This window comes from Colletes latitarsis, chromosome 8, assembly GCF_051014445.1.
Source record: "Colletes latitarsis isolate SP2378_abdomen chromosome 8, iyColLati1, whole genome shotgun sequence".
NCBI lineage: Eukaryota > Metazoa > Arthropoda > Insecta > Hymenoptera > Colletidae > Colletes > Colletes latitarsis.
In genome coordinates, this window is record NC_135141.1 from 15,709,158 (window position 1) to 15,732,891 (window position 23,734).

The 23,734-nt window shown below is 34.7% G+C and overlaps 2 protein-coding genes across 5 annotated transcripts in view; one reads left to right on the forward strand and one right to left on the reverse strand.

The window, feature by feature from the left end:
• Positions 1-22,281, reverse strand: part of LOC143344907 (ubiquitin carboxyl-terminal hydrolase 48) — a 281,101-nt gene extending 258,820 nt beyond the window's left edge. For 2 of the 3 annotated variants that reach the window (XM_076771516.1, XM_076771515.1), the window contains exons 1-11: positions 21,815-22,281; positions 21,019-21,158; positions 20,739-20,942; positions 20,320-20,646; positions 19,903-20,139; positions 19,570-19,820; positions 18,944-19,479; positions 18,769-18,870; positions 18,286-18,689; positions 17,847-18,210; positions 17,069-17,253 (exon numbers count right to left, since the gene is read on the reverse strand). In XM_076771516.1, the coding sequence (XP_076627631.1) occupies positions 17,069-17,253; positions 17,847-18,210; positions 18,286-18,689; positions 18,769-18,870; positions 18,944-19,479; positions 19,570-19,820; positions 19,903-20,139; positions 20,320-20,646; positions 20,739-20,942; positions 21,019-21,152 (2,744 nt within the window). In that variant the 5' untranslated portion in view covers positions 21,153-21,158; positions 21,815-22,281. Of the gene's footprint in view, positions 1-17,068; positions 17,254-17,846; positions 18,211-18,285; positions 18,690-18,768; positions 18,871-18,943; positions 19,480-19,569; positions 19,821-19,902; positions 20,140-20,240; positions 20,647-20,738; positions 20,943-21,018; positions 21,159-21,814 lie in introns of those variants that run through there. The other variant, XM_076771517.1, reaches the window with a different exon arrangement.
• Polz2 (DNA polymerase zeta subunit 2) lies at positions 21,648-23,327 on the forward strand. Of its 2 annotated transcripts, none has more exons than XM_076771537.1 (4): positions 21,648-21,721; positions 22,288-22,522; positions 22,588-22,885; positions 22,955-23,327. In XM_076771537.1, exons 2-4 carry the CDS (start codon positions 22,504-22,506, stop codon positions 23,259-23,261), a joined length of 624 nt encoding a protein of 207 aa, XP_076627652.1. In that variant the 5' UTR covers positions 21,648-21,721; positions 22,288-22,503; the 3' UTR covers positions 23,262-23,327. The 2 variants fall into 2 exon arrangements, with proteins under 2 accessions (XP_076627652.1, XP_076627651.1); XM_076771536.1 differs by having other exon boundaries at positions 21,656-21,849.
• The last annotated feature ends 407 nt before the right edge of the window (positions 23,328-23,734 follow it).

Here is a 23,734-nt window from a genome sequence, read left to right on the forward strand (position 1 = left end):
AACGATATCCACATCGGTCTCAGCCTTCGCGTCAAACATTTAAAAATGTGTATGATAAACTTAGGCAAACCGGTAGTTTAAGTGTTCGTAAAAGTGAACGCCAGAAACGAGTAATTAACGAAGAAATGGAAATCGGTGTGCTCTAGAAATTCTCATATTAGTTGGCGACAAATTGAACGCGAATCTGGCATTAGTAGGAGGAGCGTACTTCGCATTTTGCACCGTCACAAATTTCATCCGTATCACGTTAGTCTTCACCAAGAATTGCATGGGAACGACTTCATGAATCGCGTTGAGTTTTCTCGATGGGCTATACGTCAGATTCAAAACAATGTCTTATTTACTGATGAAGCAACATTCACAAATCACGGGAATGTTAATTTGCATAACGTGCATTTATGGGCAGCGGAAAATCCACATTGGCTGCGACAGGTTGAACATCAAAAACAATGGTCTGCGAATGTATGGTGCGGTATCATAGGTGATCAAATTATTGGACCTTATTTTATCAATGGAAATTTCAATGGCAACGTCTATGCTAATTTTATTAAGGATACATTGGGTCTTTTGCTAGAAGAGTTACCTTTATTTACACGACAAACCATGTGGTATCAACATGATGGATGCCCAGCACATTATTCATCGATTGCGCGAAGGGAACTCGATGAAAAATTTCGAATCCAATATCGTGGGCAGCTCGTTCACCAGACATAACACCTTTAGATTTCTTTCTGTGGGGAACACTGAAAGAGAAAGTGTACAAAGAAGTACCAACTACATCTCTCGAAATGCAATAGCGAATTATTGCAGCCTGTGCATCAATAAGTTCTGACGCTGTAAGACTTGCAAGTCAATCAATCGTAAAAAGAATTCAACGGTGCATTGACAGTGATGGTCATCATTTCGAACACCTACTATAAACATGTTTCATTTACTACCAAAACCGTAAGTATTATCGCCTTTCTCTACTTCCTATGACCTTCAATGACCTTGTGTAATAGGTCGTTGAACTCGTTTTAAGATCCTCTATCGTGATACGGAAGCAAAAACATACCGATCCATTAAAAAAAATGGATGTGACCTTGAAATGTCCGAAGTACCTCCACCTGCAAAAAAGCTATTATCGCCACCCAATAGCGCCCTTCGTACTGTGCAATTTACTTTAGCAAATATTTCTGTGAAACTTATAGTTTCGAAGATATCTGAGGTGCTAATAGTTACTGCCCCACCCTGTATATCAGTACCTTTGAAGAAATTAAGGACAATAACAAATTCTACAGGATGAAAGGACAAACCTGAATCTCTCTATTTCCGGACAGTTCTATTAAATGACCTATACGTGAAATCTAACGTTCGAAAAGGGGTTGTCAACAAAACGCCCGAATTCCGAAAATTTCATGCACTAAAAAGATTCGAAGAAAACATCCGTGCTATTGCGATGCAACGCGGAAAGCTTGATAGCCGGCGAAAATACTCACGACGTATCGAGGACAGTAAAAAGGCACATAGGGGGGAGGTCCTCTTTTCGATAGAAGTTGAGCGATCGTCTATGCAAATACCTAATCCTTTCGCGGATCCGTCCAGGTGACGTTGACGGATTGGAGGAGGACTTTGCATGGAAGCAGCCTGAACAGATTGCAACCCACGGGACCATTTGTTTCCTTGGGCCGTGAAGAGCTTCCTGGCTACTTGGGAAGGGAGACGAGCTCGTCGAGGCCGATTAACGGGTCTTCGTTAATTGCCGATAAAGAGAACGAAAGCCGGACGACGATCTTCACGCGAAAAGCAGGAAACGTCGAATTAATTCCGCGCTTTCGGTCCAGCTTCTCTGGCTCGACAAAGCGCGCTGTGTTAATATTTATTGCCAAACGTTATTGCTTGTTTGATGGGAAAATACCAGAGTGATTTAAAACTCGCGCCAGGAAATTTGCAGATATACTTTTAATTCTTTAAAACTAACGAAGAAGGATCTAATAAACATGCGTACGCGAATCATTTGTTTTTCAGATAAAAAGAGCAATTAGAATGCTTTACCACGCCCCGCTTTAATACTATTTTAAGTAAAAATAATAATTAAACAGCTAAACCTCCGTATTCGCGGAGATTCGGTACCAACCTTTCCACGAACAACAGCGAACTGTGTATGTAATTGTATGTCCATATACAGGGTGGGAATCCCACCTACGATAGCGGACAAAAGACTAAGACGAAATGGAAAAGAGAAAAAAATTATTTATCTTGCGTAAAAAGCACAGTATAATTTTCTGGATTTGGTAATAACTAATTAGTCATTTGTTTATATATTACAAGAAATGTTTAATTTTATTTCTGAACTTATTAGAAAAATAATATGAAAAGAGAATAATTGACTGAATTGTTTATTTACCGTTTCGAAACTATTAACATTTTCTTCCGATGCTTTATTCTATCGTCAAAAACAAATTAAATATTTAAGGTATTAAAATTAGTTAGTTCATACATCTACATACGCAGATATGTATGCTATTCCATGCGTTCCGCTAAAATAGTAAATACTTCTACGCGTACCACAAAAATGTCATTAAAATTCACCAAGAGCTATATTAAATTTTAATGGGGGATTCTAGAGGCCAAAATAAGACGAAAATCAAGAATACCAATTTGTTGATGAAGGCTTCGTTAAAAAGTTATTAACGTTTAAAGTTCCGCCCGTACTGAATTTTTTTCTCGAAAATGCGCAGGATTTCGGGGGTATGTCTATTCACCAAAAATGATTGTAATTGACCCCCACAGCTGACAATATTTTTTTCAGAACGATTTAAAATTTCTTAATTTCGTCAAAAAATTTGTCCACTTGTTGAATTTTTTTCTCGAAACTGGTTAGGATTTTGAGGGTATGTCTATTCACCAAAAATGATTGTAACTGACCCCCGAAAACGAAAATAATTTTTCTAGAACAATTTGGATAATTTTTTTTTCGTCGAATCATTTAGGCACCTACCCCCTGTCGATTTTTCTTAAAAATTCGTTTTTGATTTTTAGTAATTTCATTTGACGCCCTACAGAGAAGTTGTGTAATACTTTTTTGTAGGTATTCGTAAGCTCTACTTCAGAAAAAAGTTTCATTGAAATATATTCAGTATTGTAGGAATTATAGCTGTTTGAAAATTGGACCATTTTTATGGGGTTTTCCTCATTTTTCGGGGTCAAAGATCAACTTTTCGAATATTTTTGGAATCTCCACGTATTCTCTAGCAAAATACGCGTCGTTTGCTTTTTTAAACATTAAAATCCGTCAATCCGTTCAGAAGTTATGACATTTTAAAGATTCGCATAAAATTTTCAGGCAACATTTCTGGCCATAAATTACATTTTTGATTAGGAATTTTTTCCTCGAAAATACGCAGGATTTCGGGGGTACGTCTATTCACCAAAAGTTATTGTAATTGACCCTCACAGCTGACAATATTTTTTTCAGAACGATTTAAAATTTTTTAATTTCGTCAAAAAATTTGTCCACTTGTTGAACTTTTTTCTCAAAACTAGTTAGGATTTTGAGGGTATGTCTATTCACCAAAAATAATTGTAACTGACCCCCGAAGACGAAAATAATTTTTCTAGAACAGTTTGGATAATTTTTTTTTCGTCAAAAAATTTAGGCACCTACCCCCTGTCGATTTTTCTTAAAAATTCGTTTTTGATTTTTAGTAATTTCATTTGACGCCCTACAGAGAAGTTGTGTAATACTTTTTTGTAGGTACTCGTAAGCTCTACTTCAGAAAAAAGTTTCATTGAAATATGTTCAGAATTGTAAGAATTATGGCTGTTTGAAAATTGGACCATTTTTATGGGGTTTTCCTCATTTTTCGGGGTCAAAGATCAACTTTTCGAATATTTTCGGAATCTCTACGTATCCTCTAGCAAAATACGCGTCGTTCGCTCTTTTAAACATTAAAATCCGTCAATCCGTTCAGAAGTTATGACATTTTAAAGATTTGTATGAAATTTTCGGGCAACATTTCTGGCCATAAATTACATTTTTGATTAGGAATTTTTTCCTCGAAAATACGCAGGATTTCGGGGGTACGTCTATTCACCAAAAATTATTGTAATTGACCCCCACAGCTGACAATATTTTTTTCAGAACGATTTAAAATTTTTTAATTTCGTCAAAAAATTTGTCCACTTGTTGAATTTTTTTCTCGAAACTGGTTAGGATTTCGAGGGTATGTCTATTCACCAAAAATAATTGTAACTGACCCCCGAAGACGAAAATAATTTTTCTAGAACAGTTTGGATAATTTTTTTTTCGTCGAAACATTTAGGCACCTACCCCCTGTCGATTTTTCTTAAAAATTCGTTTTTGATTTTTAGTAATTTCATTTGACGCACTACAGAGAAGTTGTGTAATACTTTTTTGTAGGTACTCGTAAGCTCTACTTGAGAAAAAAGTTTCATTGAAATATGTTCAGAATTGTAGGAATTATGGCTGTTTGAAAATTGGACCACTTTTATGGGGTTTTCCTCATTTTTCGGGGTCAAAGATCAACTTTTCGAATATTTTCGGAATCTCTACGTATCCTCTAGCAAAATACGCGTCGTTCACTCTTTTAAATATTAATATCCGTCAATTTATGACATTTTAAAGATTTGTATGAAATTTTCGGGCAACATTTCTGGCCATAAATTACATTTTTGATTAGGAATTTTTTCCTCGAAAATGGGTAGGAATTCGGGGGTATGTATATTGACCAAAAATGATTGTAATTGACCCCTGCAACTAAAAATAATTTTTTTAAAACGATTTGAAAAATTTTTTTTTCACCGAAAAATTTCAAAACCTAACCGATTTTTTTTCTCGAAAATGGATAGGATTTCGGAGGTATATATATTCACCAAAAATTATTGTAATTGACTCCCGCGACCGAAAATAATTTTTCCAGGACGATTTGAAATTGTCGAATTTAATTGTTAATAACTTTTTAACGAAGCCTCCATCAACAAATTGGCATTCTTGATTTTCGTCTTATTTTGGCCTCGAGGATCGCCTATTAAAATTTTTCCCAGGGGTGGCGGTACACCCTGTATGCAATTTTTGTTCCGTTAAAAAAACTCAAATTTTTGTTTAAACTATTTTTGTTAAACTATGTTACGGCAAAAATGTATTGGACTTTTGTGTTCCACTCGTTGAGACCTACAATTTAAAAAAAAAACGTCGATCCAACAACTTCGAAATTTTAAACTTTAAAGCCATTTTTTCAAAAAATTCATAAACGTCTAATATTTTACAAATTGCGTTTGAACATCAGCACCTACAACTCTGCCAAATTTCGTTCAAATCCCAGGTCGACAGGTCATGTCCTCCCCTTGTAAGACAATTTGAATAGATAAATCGCAAAGGATTAAGAGTCTAATAAGTTGTGGTCCAAGTAAAGTTTTAGGTCTTCCGCCTTGTTCGCCTCGAAGACGATCGTCGCTTGACGATTCGCGAGAAAGAACTCACCCTTGGAAAACAGTGGTCCGAAGTGTCGTTGTCACGCGCTAAATTAAGCCGGCCTCGAAACGGGAGTGTTAAATCTTTCTGACACCGGTGGAAAAAAGCCTTTAATGCCCGGACGGGGTATTACGAAAGCGCACGCGGGCTGATTATGTGTTTCCTCCTGGACGCTCAAGATTGACGGATTCAAATTTGCCGGGGCTTAAGTCCCGCTGGTTCCGCACGGTTTACGGACAGTCGGCTAAACTGGGATCAACCCTTTGCGCGGATTACAGCGTGTGTCATGTCATACTTGATTTCGGTACCGACCAAAGGCTCGTGAAAACCCGAAATAAGTGGCGGTCGTCTCACCCATGCCTAAGTATTTCGACAGGGTAAGGGTGGAGCCTTATCGTGTGCTTGTAAAAGGATCATAACGCGCGAGAAAACGGACGATAATGAAATTTTAACGGCTCGAAGTGATTAAGGGGAGATTCTCGTCTAAGAGGTTCAAAAAATCAATTTTTTTTTCATTCTTTTAATAAATAGTTTTTGAGTTGAAGAACTGTTGAGCCGTTTATAATCTCGCGCAATAAATACGCGACCAAAGTGGCGACACCTATAATAAAGTTTGAAGATCGCGCGGGAATTTTCGAGACGTTTGTTCGAGCCGTATGATCGGCATTACTGCAATTTATTTATACTAACCTATGTAAGATGTAAAGAATAATTAAAGTGGTTGTGTTTAACATTTTAATATTGTCTATACAGGGTGTTCGGCTACCCCTAGAAAAAATTTTAATGGGAGATTCTAGAGGCCAAAACAAAACGAAAATCAAGAATACCAATTTGTTGATGGAGGCTCCGTTAAAAAGTTATTAACAATTAAATTCAAAAATTTCGAATCGTTCAGAAAAAATTATTTTCGATTGCGGGAGTCTATTACAATAATTTTTGATGAATACACATACCCCCGAAATCCTACTCAGTATTTCATTTTTCCAAAACGATTTGAAATTTTTTTTCCGTCGAAAAATTTCAGCACCTACCCGATTTTTTTTCTCGCAAGTGGATAGGATTTCGAAGGTAGGTATATTCACCAAAAATGATTGTAATTGACCCATGCAACCAAAAGTATTTTTTTTAGAACGATTTGAAATTTCTTTTTTTCGCCGAAAAATTTAGGTACCTAATTAGATTTACGGTAAGGAATTTTTTTCTCGAAACTGAGTAGGAATTCGGGGGTATGTCTATTCACCAAAAATAATTGTAATTGCCCCCCGCAACCGAAAATAATGTTTTTAGAATTAATTAAAAATTTTTTTTTTCGTCGAAAAATTTAGGCATCTACCCCCTGTCGATTTCTCTTATAAATTCGTTTTTCATTTTTAGTAATTTTGTTTTACGCCCTACTGAAAAGTTGTCTAATACTTCTTTGTAGGTACCTATGAGTTCTACCTCAGAAAAGAGTTTCATTGAAATATATTCACAATTGTAAGAGTTATGGCTGTTTGAAAATTGGATCATTTTTATGGAGGTTTTCTCATTTTGCGGGGTCAAGGACCAACTTTTCGAATACTTTTGCGATTTGTACATATTCTCTACCAAAATACGCGTAGTTTGCTTTTTTAAACATTAAAATCGTCCAATCCGTGCAGAAGTTATGACGTTTTAAAGAATTGGATGAAAATTCGGACAGACATTTCTGACCAGAAATTATATTTTCGGTAAGGAATTTTTTTCTCGAAACTGAGTAGGAATTCGAGGGTATGTCTATTCACCAAAAATAATTGTAATTGCCCCCCGCAACCAAAAGTATTTTTTTTAGAACGATTTGAAATTTCTTTTTTTCGTCGAAAAATTTAGGCATCTGTCGATTTTTCTTAAAAATTCGTTTTCCATTTTTAGTAATTTTGTTTGACGCCCTACAGAAAAGTTGACTAATACTTCTTTGTAGGTACCCATGAGCTTTACTTCAGAAAAAAGTTTCATTGAAATATATTCGCAATTGTAGGAGTTATGGCTGTTTGAAAATTGGACAATTTTTATGGGGTTTTTCTCATTTTTCGAGGTCAAGGATCAACTTTTCGAATATTTTTGGAATTTCTACGTATGGTCTAGCAAAATACGCGTCGTTTGCTTTTTTAAACATTAAAATCCGTCAATCCGTTCGGAAGTTATGACGTTTTAAACATTCGCATGAAAATTCGGGCAGACATTTCTGTCCAGAAATTATATTTTCGGTAAAGAATTTTTTTCTCAAAACTGAGTAGGAATTTGGGGGTATGTCTATTCACCAAAAATAATTGTAATTGCCCCCCGCAACCAAAAGTATTTTTTTCAGAACAATTTGAAATTTCTTTTTTTCGTCGAATAATTTAGGCACCTACCCCCTGTCGATTTTTCTTAAAAACTTCTTTTTCATTTTTAGTAATTTTGTTTGACGCACTACAGAAAAGTTGTATAATACTTTTTTGTAGGTACCCATGAGCTTTACTTCAGAAAAAAGTTTCATTGAAATATGTTCGCAATTGTTGGAGTTATGGCTGTTTGAAAATTGGACCATTTTTATGGGGTATTTCTCATTTTGCGGGGTCAAGATCCAACTTTTCGAATATTTTTAGAATTTTTACATATTCTACACTAAAATACGCGTAGTTTGCTTTTTTAAACATTAAAATCGTCCAATCCGTTCAGAAGTTATGATGTTTTAATGATTCGCAGGAAAATTCGGGCAGACATTTCTGGCCAGAAATTATATTTTCGGTAAAGAATTTTTTTCTCAAAACTGAGTAGGAATTCGGGGGTATGTCTATTCACCAAAAATAATTGTAATTGCCCCCCGCAACCAAAAGTATTTTTTTTAGAATTAATTAAAAATTTTTTTTTCGTCGAAAAATTTAAGCAGCTACCCCCAGTCGATTTTTCTTAAAAATTCGTTTTTGACTTTTAATAAATTTAATTGGCGCTGTATAAAAAAGTTGTTTAGTACTTTTTTGTAGGTACACATGAGCTTTACTTCAGAAAAAAGTTTCATTGAAATATATTCACAATTGTAGGAGTTATGGCTGTTTGAAAATTGGACCATTTTTATGGGGTTTTTCTCATGTTGCGGGGTCAAGGACTAACTTTTCGAATATTTTTGCGATTTATACATATTCTCCACCAAAATACGCGTAGTTTGCTTTTTTAAACATTAGAATCGTCCAATCCGTTCAGAAGTTATGACGTTTTAAAGATTCGCATGAAAATTCGGGCAGACATTTCTGACCAGAAATAATATTTTCGGTAAGGAATTTTTTTCTCGAAACTGTGTAGGATTTCGGAGGTATGTCTGTTGTCCAAAAATGCTTGCAATTTACCCCTGCAACTAAAAATAATTTTTCCAAGACGATTCAAAAGTCTTTTTTTTTCACCCAAAACTTTCAGCGCTTAATCGAATTTTTTTCTCGAAACTGAGTAAGAATTCGGGTGTATGTCTATTCACCAAAAATAATTGTAATTGACCGCCGCAACTGAAAAGAATTTTTTCTGAACGATTTGAAATTTTAGAATTTAATTGTTAATAACTTTTTAACGAAGCCTCCATCAACAACTTGGTATTCTTGATTTTCGTCTTATTTTGGCCTCCAGAATCCCCTATCAAAATTTTTCCCAGGGTTGACCGAACACCCTGTATAATTCGAACAACTGGATCGATCGATTCCACACTGTTTTAACCGGTACGGAATGAAAAAATTTGCAAGAATTCAAAGAACGTTCGCGAATTCCAATCGGCGCATTCCTCGGCATTCATCGCTGCTTGGGCCAGCAAGGCACACGTTTTCGCAACGTTCTTTCATTCCTCCCACTACAACGACTCCCCAATCCCCTTAAAATGTTGTTACAGTTCCATTGTAGAAACTTCGGCCATAGTAGAGGAAGGGAAAAGGTGGAAAATATTTTTCCGGCCCGGTGGCATTGTCTCCGTTCGTGTCTCTCGATGATTAATTTTTCAGAGCCCTTTTTCTCGCGACGGTAATTATCGGGTTTCGGTAGGGTTTTAGGTCATGAAAATTTATAGGCCTCTATATCCTCTTGGAATTGTCAACAGTAACGCTAACGGTAAAGGTAAGAACGCAACAACTTCAATCCCAATGAAAACGTTACGTTACAGTGTCTGTCACAACACGAGTAATTCTCAACGTGATACTTGGATAAAAGTTACAAACTCTGAAGAAAAGTATAATCTATATTAACAGTCAAATGAATTCTTGATGTTAGTATGTTTAATATTAATGAATTTCATCCTAATTCAATTGAAATCGAAACTATTGAATAAGCTATCCTTTACAGCATGATTCCTTTTCTTCAACTCAAACCAAATCAAACTTCCTAAAAATTTACGCAGCAAACAACAACCTTTTCCAATTCTATAGTTCAATTAACCATCCTAATTCATTTGAAATCAAAACTATTGAAAAAGGTATCCTTTACAGCATGATTCCTTTTCTTCTACTCAAACCAAATCAAACTTCCTAAAAATTTACGCTGCAAAAAACAACCTTTTCCAATTCTATAGTTCAATTAACCATCCTAATTCAATTGAAATCAAAACTATTGAAAAAGTTATCCTTTACAGCATGATCTCCTTTCTTCTACTCAACCAAATCTAACTTCCTAAGAATTTACGCAGCAAACAACAACCTTTTCAAATTTTATAGTTCAATTAACCATCCTAATTCAACTGAAATCAAAACTATTGAAAAAGCTATCCTTTGCAGCATGATCCCCTTTCTTCTACTCAAACCAAATCTAACTTCCTAAGAATCTACGCAACAAACAACAACCTTTTCCAATTCTATAGTTCAATTAACCATCCTAATTCAATTGAAATCAAAACTATTGAAAAAGCTATCCTTTACAGCATGATCTCCTTTCTTCTAGTCAACCAAATCTAACTTCCTAAGAATCTACGCAACAAACAACAACCTTTTCCAATTCTATAGTTCAATTAACCATCCTAATTCAATTGAAATCAAAACTATTGAAAAAGGTATCCTTTACAGCATGATCTCCTTTCTTCTACTCAACCAAATCTAACTTCCTAAGAATTTACGCAGCAAACAACAACCTTTTCAAATTTTATAGTTCAATTAACCATCCTAATTCAACTGAAATCAAAACTATTGAAAAAGCTATCCTTTGCAGCATGATCCCCTTTCTTCTACTCAACCAAATCTAACTTCCTAAGAATTTACGCGGCAAACAACAACCTTTTCCAATTCTATAGTTCAATTAACCATCCTAATTCAATTGAAATCAAAACTATTGAAAAAGCTATCCTTTACAGCATGATTCCTTTTCTTCTACTCAACCAAATCAAACTTCCTAAGAATCTACACAAGAAACAACAACCTTTTCAAATTCTATAGTTCTATTAACCATCCTAATTCAACTGAAATCACAACTATTGAAAAAGCTATCCTTTACAGCATGATCTCCTTTCTTCTACTCAAACCAAATCAAACTTCCTAAGAATCTACGCAACAAACAACAACCTTTTCAAATTTTATAGTTCAATTAACCATTCTAATTCAATTGAAATCAAAACTATTGAAAAAGCTATCCTTTGCAGCATGATCCCCTTTCTTCTACTCAACCAAATCAAACTTCCTAAGAATCTACGCGGTAAACAAGAACCTTTTCCAATTCTATAGTTCAATTAACCATCCTAATTCAATTGAAATCAAAACTATTGAAACAGCTATCCTTTACAGCATGATTCCTTTTCTTCTACTCAACCAAATCAAACTTCCTAAGAATCTACACAAGAAACAACAACCTTTTCAAATTCTATAGTTCTATTAACCATCCTAATTCAACTGAAATCACAACTATTGAAAAAGCTATCCTTTACAGCATGATTCCTTTTCTTCTACTCAAACTTCCTAAGAATTTACGCGGCAAACAACAACCTTTTCCAATTCTATAATTCTATTAACCATCCTAATTCAATTGAAATCAAAACTATTGAAAAAGCTATCCTTCCCAGCATGATTCCCTTTCTTCTACTCAACCAAATCAAACTTCCTAAGAATCTACACAGCAAACAACAACCTTTTCCAATTCTATAGTTCAATTAACCATCCTAATTCAATTGAAATCAAAACTATTGAAAAAGCTATCCTTTACAGCATGATTCTTTTTCTTCTACTCAAACTTCCTAAGAATTTACGCGGCAAACAACAACCTTTTCCAATTCTATAGTTCTATTAACCATCCTAATTCAATTGAAATCAAAACTATTGAATAAGCTATCCTTTACAGCATGATTCCTTTTCTTCTACTCAAACTTCCTAAGAATTTACGCGGCAAACAACAACCTTTTCCAATTCTATAATTCTATTAACCATCCTAATTCAATTGAAATCAAAACTATTGAAAAAGCTATCCTTTACAGCATGATTCCCTTTCTTCTACTCAACCAAATCAAATTTCCTAAGAATCTACGCAACAAACAACAACCTTTTCCAATTCTATAGTTCAATTAACCATCCTAATTCTATTGAAATCAAAACTATTGAAAAAGCTATCCTTTACAGCATGATCCCCTTTCTTCTACTCGACCAAATCTAACTTCCTAAGAATCTACACAACAAACAACAACCTTTTCAAATTTTATAGTTTAATTAACCATCCTGATTTAATTGAAATCAAAACTATTGAAAAAGCTATCCTTCCCAGCATGATTCCCTTTCTTCTACTCAAACCAAATCAAACTTCCTAAGAATTTACGCAGCAAACAACAATCTTTTCCAATTCTACGGTTGAATTAACCATCCTAATTCAATTGAAATCAAAACTATTGAAAAAACTATCCTTTACAACATGATCCCCTTTCTTCTACTCGACCAAATCAAACTTCCTAAGAATCTACGCAACAAACAACAACCTTTTCCAATTCTATAGTTCAATTGACCATCTTAATTCAATTGAAATCAAAACTATTGAAAAAGCTATCCTTTGCAGCATGATTCCCTTTCTTCTACTCAACCAAATCAAACTTCCTAAGAATCTACGCAACAAACAACAACCTTTTCCAATTCTATAGTTCAATTAACCATCCTAATTCAACTGAAATCACAACTATTGAAAAAGCTATCCTTTACAGCATGATCTCCTTTCTTCTACTCAAACCAAATCAAACTTCCTAAGAATTTACGCAACAAACAACACCCTTTTCCAATTCTATAGTTCTATTAACCATCCTAATTCAATTGAAATCAAAACTATTGAAAAAGCTATCCTTTACAGCATGATCTCTTTTCTTCTACTCAAACCAAATCAAACTTCCTAAGAATTTACGCAACAAACAACACCCTTTTCCAATTCTATAGTTCTATTAACCATCCTAATTCAATTGAAATCAAAACTATTGAAAAAGCTATCCTTTACAGCATAATTCCTTTTCTTCTACTCAAACCAAATCAAACTTCCTAAGAATCTACGCAACAAACAACAACCTTTTTCAATTCTATAGTTCAATTAACTATCCTAATTCAATTAAAATCAAAACTATTGAAAAAGCTATCCTTTGCAGCATAATCCCCTTTCTTCTACTCAACCAAATCAAACTTCCTAAGAATCTACGCAACAAACAACAACCTTTTCCAATTCTATAGTTCAATTAACCATCCTAATTCAATTGAAATTAAAACTATTGAAAAAGCTATCCTTTACAGCATGACTCCTTTTCTTCTACTCAACCAAATCAAGCTTCCTAAGAATCTACGCAACAAACAACAACCTTTTCAAATTTTATAGTTGAATTAACCATCCTAATTCCCGCTCATGATGCACCAATAATTAAAGACCGACGATCAATGATTAAACTTCTCCTAAGAGTGAATGGGAAAAATCAAAATGCCGAAGCGTAGATGGAGCAACTTGTACAAGTATACTACAGCAGTAGTACGCTACAGAAGTTCAACGATGTAAAGAGAGATAGAAAGACTGTAGGGTCGCATTAACGAGCTTTTCCTAATTATAAGAAAAAACTGGACCGCGCGATTAAGGGCTGCGGTGGGCTCTCCCCCAACCTCGTGTGGATGCCGGGCCAGAGACCAGAACGGAAAACTAATTGAAACCGCCTAACGACCCGCCGGCAAATGATACATCAGCCTCGAGGAAAGCAGCCCCGCCGTCTTAATACCGTTTCGCCTTATTCGACGCTCATCGCGAGCGCAATTTCGCCCTTTTCCATCCCCTCTGCCCTTCACGGACCGCTTTTCCGCACTGGTCCCTGGAACCGTTCATCCCCGAGACCTGGACTCGCGTCTTCGGTTGCTTAATTGCGCGCTCGAACGAAGATCGAGGACGCTTTCTCACTGGCTAGAATGATTTATCGCTTTTTCTGCCTCGTTTGGTACGCTGCCTTTTGATCCGGCGCACAGTGGGTAAAAATGACCACGTTCGTGTAAAAATCGTACAACTTTTGGCAAAAATATGCTCGAACGATGAATCTTGGACGAGATTAACCACTTGCGCTGAAATGGCGTGCGTAAAATCTCGATGATCGTTCGTTTCGAAAGTAAAGTGATACGTTACTATCTTGCACACAGATATGTGCACTTTGTTTCGAATTCCAAACATTTTATATTATAGGACGCGTCATGTATTTCAATATTGCTTAAATTACTTAATTTGGTCATCTGGCAGATGTACCTTTTCTGACAATAGAAATTACCGTACCCTAAGACCATTAAGCCATTCACCATACTTAAATAGTTTCAAGAGGTAATTTGAGCCCATTTACTTGTCCCATTTTTTACATTTTCTTAGTACAGTCGGTGCATAATGATATAAACTAACTAAACGTTTTCGAATTTTTCGTTTCAGACGATTTTTAAGGACTCTAGAACTTCCTCCGTTTGACTCTTCTGAGCCAGAGTCAACTGTATATGTACAGGGTGTTCGGCCATCCCTGGGAAAAATTTTAATGGGACATTCTAGAAGCCAAAATAAGACGAAAATCAAGAATATCAATTTAGCTTCGTTAAAAAATTATTAACATTTAAAGTTTCGCTCGTACTGAATTTTTTTCTCGAAAATACGCAAGATTTCGGGGGTATGTCTATTCACCTAAAACGATTGTAATTGACTCCCACAAACGAAAATAATTTTTCCAAAACGATTTGAAATTTTTTTTTTTCAGTCGAAAAATTTCACACCTTCTCGAATTTTTTTCTAGAAAGTGGGTGGGATTTCCGGGTTATGTCTATTCATCAAAAATAATTGTAATTGACCCCCGCAACCGAAAATAATTTTTCCAGAATAATTTGAAATTTTCTTTTTTCGTCGAAAAATTTGGGCACCTAATTAGATTTTCGGTAAGGAATTTTTTTCTAGAAAGTGGGTAGGATTTCGGGGATATGTGTAATGACAAAAAATGATTGTAATTGACCCCCGCAACCGAAAATAATTTTTCCAGAATAATTTGAAATTTTCTTTTTTCGTCGAAAAATTTGGGCACCTAATTAGATTTTCGGTAAGGAATTTTTTTCTTGAAAGTGGGTAGGATTTCGGGGATATGTGTAATGACAAAAAATGATTGTAATTAACCCCTGTAACTAAATGTAATTTTTTTAGTATGATTTGAAATTTTTTAATTTTGTCTAAAAATTTCAGTATCTACTCAAAATTTTTTCTCGAAAATGGGTAGGATTTCAGGGATATGTGTATTCACCAAAAATGATTGTAATTAACCCCTGCAAACGAAAATAATTTTTCCAGAACGATTTGAAATTTTCTTTTTTCGTCGAAAAACTTGGGCACCTAATTAGATTTTCGGTAAGGAATTTTTTTCTTGAAAGTGGGTAGGATTTCGGGGATATGTGTAATGACAAAAAATGATTGTAATCAACCCCTGTAACTAAATGTAATTTTTTTAGTATGATTTGAAATTTTTTAATTTTGTCTAAAAATTTCAGTATCTACTCGAATTTTTTTCTCGAAAATGGGTAGGATTTCAGGGGTATGTGTATTCACCAAAAATAATTGCAATTGACCCCCGGAACCGGGAATATTTTTTTTAGAACGATTTGAAATTTTTTTTTTTCGTCGAAAACTTTAAGCACCTACCCCCTGTCGATTTTTCTTAAAAATTAATTTTTGATATTTAGTAATTTCATTTGACGCTCTACAGTAAAGTTGTGTAATACTGTTTTGTAGGTACTCGGAAACTCTACTTCAGAAAAAAGTTTCATTGAAATATATTCACAATTGTAGGAATTATGGCTGTTTGAAAATTGAACCATTTTTATGGGGTTTTTCTCATTTTAGGGGGTCAAGGAACAACTTTTCGAATATTTTTAAAATTTCTACATATTCTACACTAAAATACGCGTCGTTTGCTTTTTTAAACATTAAAATCGTCCAATCGGTTCAGAAGTTATGACGTTTTAAAGATTCACACGAAAATTCGGGCAGACATTTCTGGCCAGCAATTATATTTTCGGTTAGGAATTTTTTTCTCGAAACTGAGTAGGATTTCGAGGGCATGTCTAGTGACCAAAAATGCTTGCAATTGACCCCTGCAACTAAATGTAATTTTTTTAGTATGATTTAAAATTTTTTAATTTTGTCTAAAAATTTCAGTATCTACTCGAATTTCTTTCTCGAAAATGGGTAGGATTTCAGGGATATGTGTATTCACCAAGAATGATTGTAATTGACCCCTGCAAACGAAAATAATTTTTCCAAAACGATTTGAAATTTTTGAATTTAATTGTTAATAACTTTTTAACGAAGCCTCCATCAAGAAATTAGTATTCTTAATTTTCGTCTTATTTTGGCCTCTAGAATCCCCCATTAAAATTTTTCCCAGGTGTGGCCGAACACCTTGTACACTGTCCAGTGATGACTTGTTGGCTAGGCACCCCGATTGGCCGTAGCGTAATAGCGACGTCCGTCCTCACACGCATTATCGTTATTGGCTGAGCTGCTCACAACTACAATTCCATCGCGTGGCAAAGGACGTGAACAAAACGTATAGGGACAGAGTAGGATAGGACAAGAATTAGTGTGACATTGACGTAACCGTACGCTCAAAATACTAGCCATGAATAGAACAAAAATGTATCTCTCGTGGTTATGGAGACCCTACTACCTCCAGTAGAGCCTCTCCAGTGGGAATAAGGCGGCGCGAAGACCTTCTCTCCTTGCCCTTGCCCCGTTTAGTTTGTAGGTTCCTAGCCAACAAGTCATCTCTGAATAGTATATTCCTCGAACGACTTCCCAATATCCCAGTCGACTAAGGCAGGCCCTGCTAGGCAGTGTTACTGAGTCCACTAGCAGGCCCGGACGAAATGCACCCCCTCCTTTCCTTTTCTGCCCTCCTACGAGGTTCTCACGGGTTCCTACCCGCAGTGACGCAGCGCCACAAATTAAATAGACCTTTCCTTTCTTGCAATATTAATTGTCAATGCCGCCACGCCAATAATCAAATTAATTCGTGCGTGGCACAATGGTAAAGAACCATTATGTTTCTCTTGGCACGAAAAATATGCATGTCTCGGCTCATCCTGAAATTCTGAGGCATCCTATGTAAATACGTTAATAGAAGAAACTCACCGAACGAAGGAACGCCAACTGTCCAGGAAGCTCTTCTCCACGATGTAGAACTTCTTCTCTGGATCCTCGCATTTCAGTATCTCGTTTCTGTTTCTACCATGATACAACTCGTTCAGCTCATCCTTTTGTTGTTTCGCTTTTATCTTTACATCTTTCTTCGCTCTTTGCGCGTTTTCCATCTTTTCCTGCAGAACAAAACACCACTAACTAATATGTATGTATATTCAGTAATCGTAAATACTACAGAAATTTTGTTGTATCAATTGGACCCATTTGTGGAATGAAAACAAACAAATTTGTAAAAATATTGTCGACCATCTATAACTAAACTCCCTAATATACAGGATATTCAGCCACCCCTGGGAAAAATTTTAATGGGAGATTCTAGAGGTCAAAATAAGACGAAAATCAAGAATATCAATTTCTAGATTGAAGCTCCGTTAAAAAGATATTAAAAAATTAAATTACAAAATTTCAAATCGTTCTAAAAAAATTATATTCAGTTGCAGGGGTCAATTACAATTACTTTTGGTGAACAGACCTACCTACGAAATCCTACTCACTTTCGAGAAAAAAATTCAATATTGGCGGAACTTTAAACGTTAATAACTTTTCAACGAAGCCTTCGTCAACAAATTATTATTCTTGATTTTCGTCTTATTTTGGCCTCTAAAATCTCCCATTAAAATTTTTCCCAGGGGTGGCCGATCACCCTGTATATAATTTTGCAAGAATATTAATCTTTCGTTTGAATTTAAATGAAAAAAAAAAATCTTACTTCGCAAATTGAACAAGACGCAGAACCGATCAGATATTCTTTAGACTCCGGGAAATATTTCCGTAGAATAATCCAGGCTTCGCAGGGCACAACTTTTCTCGTAGAATCAGGCGTCTTGAGCGAATTGTGCTCACAAAGCAAATCCTCGTTGAAGTAGATTATGACTTCGTTCTTTTCGCTTTCCTCAATTTCCTTCGATCCCTCGTTTTCTTTACTCGTGGCTTTGCTATCGATTCGAGGACCGTTCGGACCTTGACAGTCTTCTTCTTCTATTTCATGTTCCATGTCTTCCGTGAATTTCTCCATCGCGAGTCTTCGCCAGGACTTCAAGGAGTCAGCACCCACGATGTAACTCGTTTCAGTTCTAAGAATATAAAAATGAATATTTTTCAATAGATTACCGCATTTTATTAAACTACAAACAGTTTGGAAGACTCACGGCTCTTTGAAATTGCGCACAAGCTCGTTGACCTCCTTATGATCGCGTTCAAGCGACAGTTTGAAACGGAGCAATTTATATCGACGTTTCACGCAAACTTCACAAAGAGAGTTCTGATTTAATCGTGGCCCTCCGCGATATTTCGCATAGATCATTTCAGCAGCCAGTACAGGTAGACATTTCGCACGGTTCACCTTTAACGGATCGAGTCGATAATGCGAACACATTAAGCTGGAATTGTCAATTGGCGGCACTCCATCGGAGGATGAATGACCAGTAAGACATTTTGATAACCAATCAGTAGGAATCCACTGATATTTCTCCCACGTGACTGCGTTGGAAACAATATTATACACATCTATAATGAGCTGCCTCTTTAAGTTCTGATCTTCGATTTCCTTTTGCTGAATGAGAAAAAGTTTTTAATTAGTGTATACCTCTATACTTCTTTGAATTCAATCTGCATTACTCGTTAATACGTACTTTTTCTTGTTGAATAGCTAATAAACTTAATTCGTGCTTCACATTTTCTTGCCTCACCAAATCGCGGAGTGTAGGACTAACTTCCCAACTCTCGAACTCCATCTGCAAAATGTTAAAAGTGTATCCTCGCAAATGCGATGAATATGTAACAAAAGCAAGAAAAAAGCGAACTTACTTCTTCGTAAAAATCACGTTCTCCGCAACTCATAGCTCTATGCGCAGCACCATTCAACTGTTTGTAGTCTAATTTTGTGTTATTTGCGAACGATTTCTTAATTTGTGCTTCGTGTTGATCTTCTCTGTTATCAGATTCGTAGTGTTTACCATTGTGTTCGTCGATATTAGAATCCAGCATCAGAGACGTTATCTTTTCCTGTACTGTAATGTCTTGAGAAGACAACGCTTCAGTTTCAGCGTCCATTTTATTTTCTGTATCCAGTTCCAGTACTTCATCAGGGCCACTCGAATCGGAAACTGTAGAATCTGGTCCGTTTTTACGTTGTCTTTCGTCCGACGAGTCCGGTTTCTCCTTATCGATAAACATCTCCGTGTTATGATTGTTTGTTTCTATTTCCCCTTTCTTCGATTTTGTTTTCTTCCCGTTGTTCATCCGCCATTCGACCGTAACTTTTTTATAAACTAACATATACGCGGTATTAGAGGAAAGACAACCTTTTGGTATACGCCCGCGTCTAACAATCTTCGAAGTTTCTATAAGAAAGGAAAAAAATATGTAATAGCGTCTGATAATTACATCATAGATTACTTCTTTGAATATGTTGCAATAAGATTTGTGCTCACCGTTAACACCATCTTCGATTCTTTTGTTCTGCATTTTCTCAACTTTATCATCGCTAAATTGATACCATTCTCCATTCGAATTACATATATTGGCAATGTAATGGCCCGAATGCGCAGATGAACCTTTATGACTCAGAACTGCGACAAGACTGTACAACTGAGATTGTGGCGGACATCTTACATATTCAGACATATCAAGATCTTCTGGAAACTGTATAAAAGAATTCAGCTTTCTTTTCTGGCCAGAATCTCTGTCAAACAAAATAATACATATTGGTAATATGAAAGGTATAAATATTTTAAGCGTTTAGTATCGAAATCAGAAATATATACCTATGAAACACAAAACGCATCAATTGTATATTTAACGTTTCTGGGAGAGATTCCAAGCGTATAAAACGACGCGCATCCTTTTTGTCATTGCAGGTAACGCAATGATATTGATTTGGTCCAGTTAGTTGTTCCACAGACAAGTATTTCTCTACTGCCTCCTTCAGGGTAGCTGCAAGCTGCAGGTCCAATTCGTAGAATGTAGTGGAAGTCGGATATTCGGTACCGCATTTCGAACAACTGCGTCAGACATAAAATCCAAGTTATTCAGGAAAAATTGGCTTCTCTCTCGGTCAGATCAGTTGATCGCACCAGTCACCGTAGCGAGCAACGTGTCCTACCATGTTCTCATCGTCAAGATCATCAGCATCATCATCGTTTAGGACAATTCTCATTTGTTTTCCACTTCAGAAAACCCACCAATTGATATAGCTGTATTTCCCTTGAGTCAGCGTCTGCAGCATCTGCTTCAGTTCTGCGGTTTGTTGCAGTTTCCCTTCGATATGGCAGAGGAGTAGCTTGGAGAATTCCTGTGCATCCTGTTGAGTTCTAGTATCCAAAGACAACGCAACAGCAAGATTCATTGGATCAAGGAGACGCCGATTCCCAAATTGCATCATTGCAAATATGTATTGCAACTGCCCAACCGCTGTCACTGGATGAAATGGTACTCCTCCCTTCTTAGCTTGACATACTGCCTCCCGTTCTTCTGGATCGTCTGTGATGTTCCATTTGTATATTATCCTCCTAAAAATATCAAATCGCATTTCAGGACAAATACACATAAGTAAGTTAATTGCAAATACATTAACTGAATATCACTAATTGCAAATACATACCTCATATCTTCATTGTGAAACCACATTTGAATTAAACTGTTAACGTAACAAGTTGCACCTAGATTCTTTAACCCAACATACTCGGTAGGATCTCGTAATTCGGATAAAGAACTTTCTAAAGACATTACTTCTACAGGTTGTGATTTCAGATACTTTTCTTCCCCTAGTCCTGTTAGACATTGCGGATTATTTGTGCAATTGCGTCTGAAAACAAAATAGTTACTTTAAAGTATTAAAAAACAAAAAACATAAACGTGTTTTCAACAAACATATAACTTACTTGCAATTTTTACATGCTTTTAAACCTATTCTGTAAGCAGTTTCCAAATGTATATTTTGAATTTGTTCTGGTAAAACACTTTTTACCCAAGCCCATGCTAATTTGTCCAAATCAGTCTTCTTTGTTGGCGGCATTCTTATCTAAAACATATTAACCTAAACCTTAAATTATGAAATAAAATAACTAATTTTAATTTGCAAATTTAAGAATTCAGTGAACTTTAGAAACATAACATTTTTTATTCTCTTCGTAATAATTTTATAAATTGGTCTTACAAATACTATAAAATTTACGAACTTCTTTATAATTTGTTTATTTCCAATTTTGTTTGGACAAAAAAGAAAATACATCACTTTACACCTTTTAACAAAGTAATCTTTTTTACAAAATTTGAATGCTTTTATTAAAACAGGTTTTAACATTCTAACGTTTACAATTCTACAAAAAAGAACTAAAAGATAAAAACGTGTAACTCTAAAAATTACATGTTCTTTATTTTGATTAAAACAAACATTTGTATCTTAAAATGTTGCGAAAAATTGCATTAAGTAGGTATACAACGCCTATCTTACATTCAATGGAGTACATGATTCGTTTCATTTCGCGCCATGAGAAAATCGCGATTTACTAGCAACGTAAAAATGGAACAAAAGTGGCACTTGATACAATCGATTTTACTAAAATTTTGCAATCGAAAACAGAGGTAGAAGAATAAACGTGGGTGATATACTCAATTAGTAACAAAAATCTAATACACGAAAAATCTTGCACGTCTGAAAAATCGTTGATTTTATACCTGCACGCAAGTATAGTTCGTTGCTGCTTTTCGAGGTTATGAAAAACGCCGCTACAATCTTTACAACATTCTGTTCTTCCCCTATAACATTAACTAGTTGTAAAAAAAAGTTATCACGTTTGCAAACTCACTTAACACTAGTATTTATTGATACTTTTCACGAATGGATAGAAAAGTATCATCAAAACACTCTAAACGTCTGTTGTACACTAATCGCCATATGCAATCGGTTTCTCTGAAGGCGCGCGTCAAATCAATCTCTAAATAATACAATACATCTAAATTAACAAAAATGCATCTTTAAAGAATAATGTACATATTGTAATATTTATTGCGATAAAATCATAATTTCGTAATTCAGAATATAAAAAATACATTTTATGCAAAAGATTTTTGCGCGAATAAACGAATAAAATAAAACGCCATTTAATGATATACGATAAATTCTAAAATTAAACAACTTTTTATCGTAGGTACATTATTGAATTTGAAATATATCTGCGGTTATTAAATATTTCAATTACTACGTAAAATGTCCTACTTTTAATAAATATATTATTCAATTTATAAATTTGTTTTATCATCTACTTTTATTAAAACTTAATTTATTAACAAAATTATTAATTATAAAAGGGGATATTTCTCAATACTTTTCATTTTTATTTTTGTAATTATAAATACAATCGAAAATGTCTCAAGATGAAATAGGTAAATACCATTTAAAAAAGTAAAAATAATAAACAGATTTATAAATTTATGAAATTTGTTTACAGTTGGCAGTGATATCCTGTTAGAATTTCTAGAAGTAGCATTTAATCATATATTGTTCTTTAGGAATTTATATCCTAAAGAAATTTTTGTAAAGAGAAAAATATATGATACAACGGTGTATGTTTCTGAACATCCAGAGCTCAACGAATACTTAAAAAATGTTTTAAACGCTATTAGGGAACTGGTGAAGGAAAATGAAACCAACGTGAAATTGGTGAACCTTATTTTTTACAACAAAAATAAGCAACCAATTGAAAAATTTGTTTTTGATCTTATTAAATTACAAGCAAATACTAGAGAGTATGTGCTTTTTAAATAATTTGTTAATTGTGCGATGAAAATTTTTATCTAATTAGACAATTGTTATAGAAAAGATCCATATTATTTAAAGACAGAAGAAGGACTTAGGACAATTTGTTTAAAATTATCCGTGTGTGAAGCATACCTGAAACCATTACCAGAGGATTCAACTTTCTCTATTGAAATTCAAACGTATGAAACAGCACATGTTGCTCTGAGTGAAAATCCTCATTGCGAAGATTTTCCATGGATTATTAATGAAGATGCCTTCGAAATGACAAATCAAAAGTTACTTCCATTAAAAACTATTAAAACTGATTGTTTAAATTTGCAAATGTATGTGATGGAGAGTGAAGAAAATAAAACTATAAATTAATTGCAATTAGTATACTTATTATAAACAATAAATTTTCTATTCGTTGTTAGGTAAAAAGAAATTCATTTAAGCTAGTTTATACATATATTATTTTGTTTAAATAGTAGCAATTAATTCTTTTTTTAAAATAAAGTAAAAAAGATAACTCCATTGTACCATATTCATCATAAAATAAAAAATGGAAATGGGATATTCCATAAGGTACAAATCGAAAAGTTTCTAGAGCCGATCTGGTCATATAAGAAATTTACTCAATTCAATAATAAAAGTCATTTGATTATTTAAAATTTCCTTAGTAGTTAAAATGACTGCTTTTGGGCAATATAGGTATAACACATATACATATACATATATCGGAAATGAAGGAGGGGGAAGGCAACTACAATTATTAATAAACGCATTTATATGTTGTATAAAAAGTCATAAAATTCTAAGAAACTGTGTCATTATATACATAATTGTTTTTCTAATTG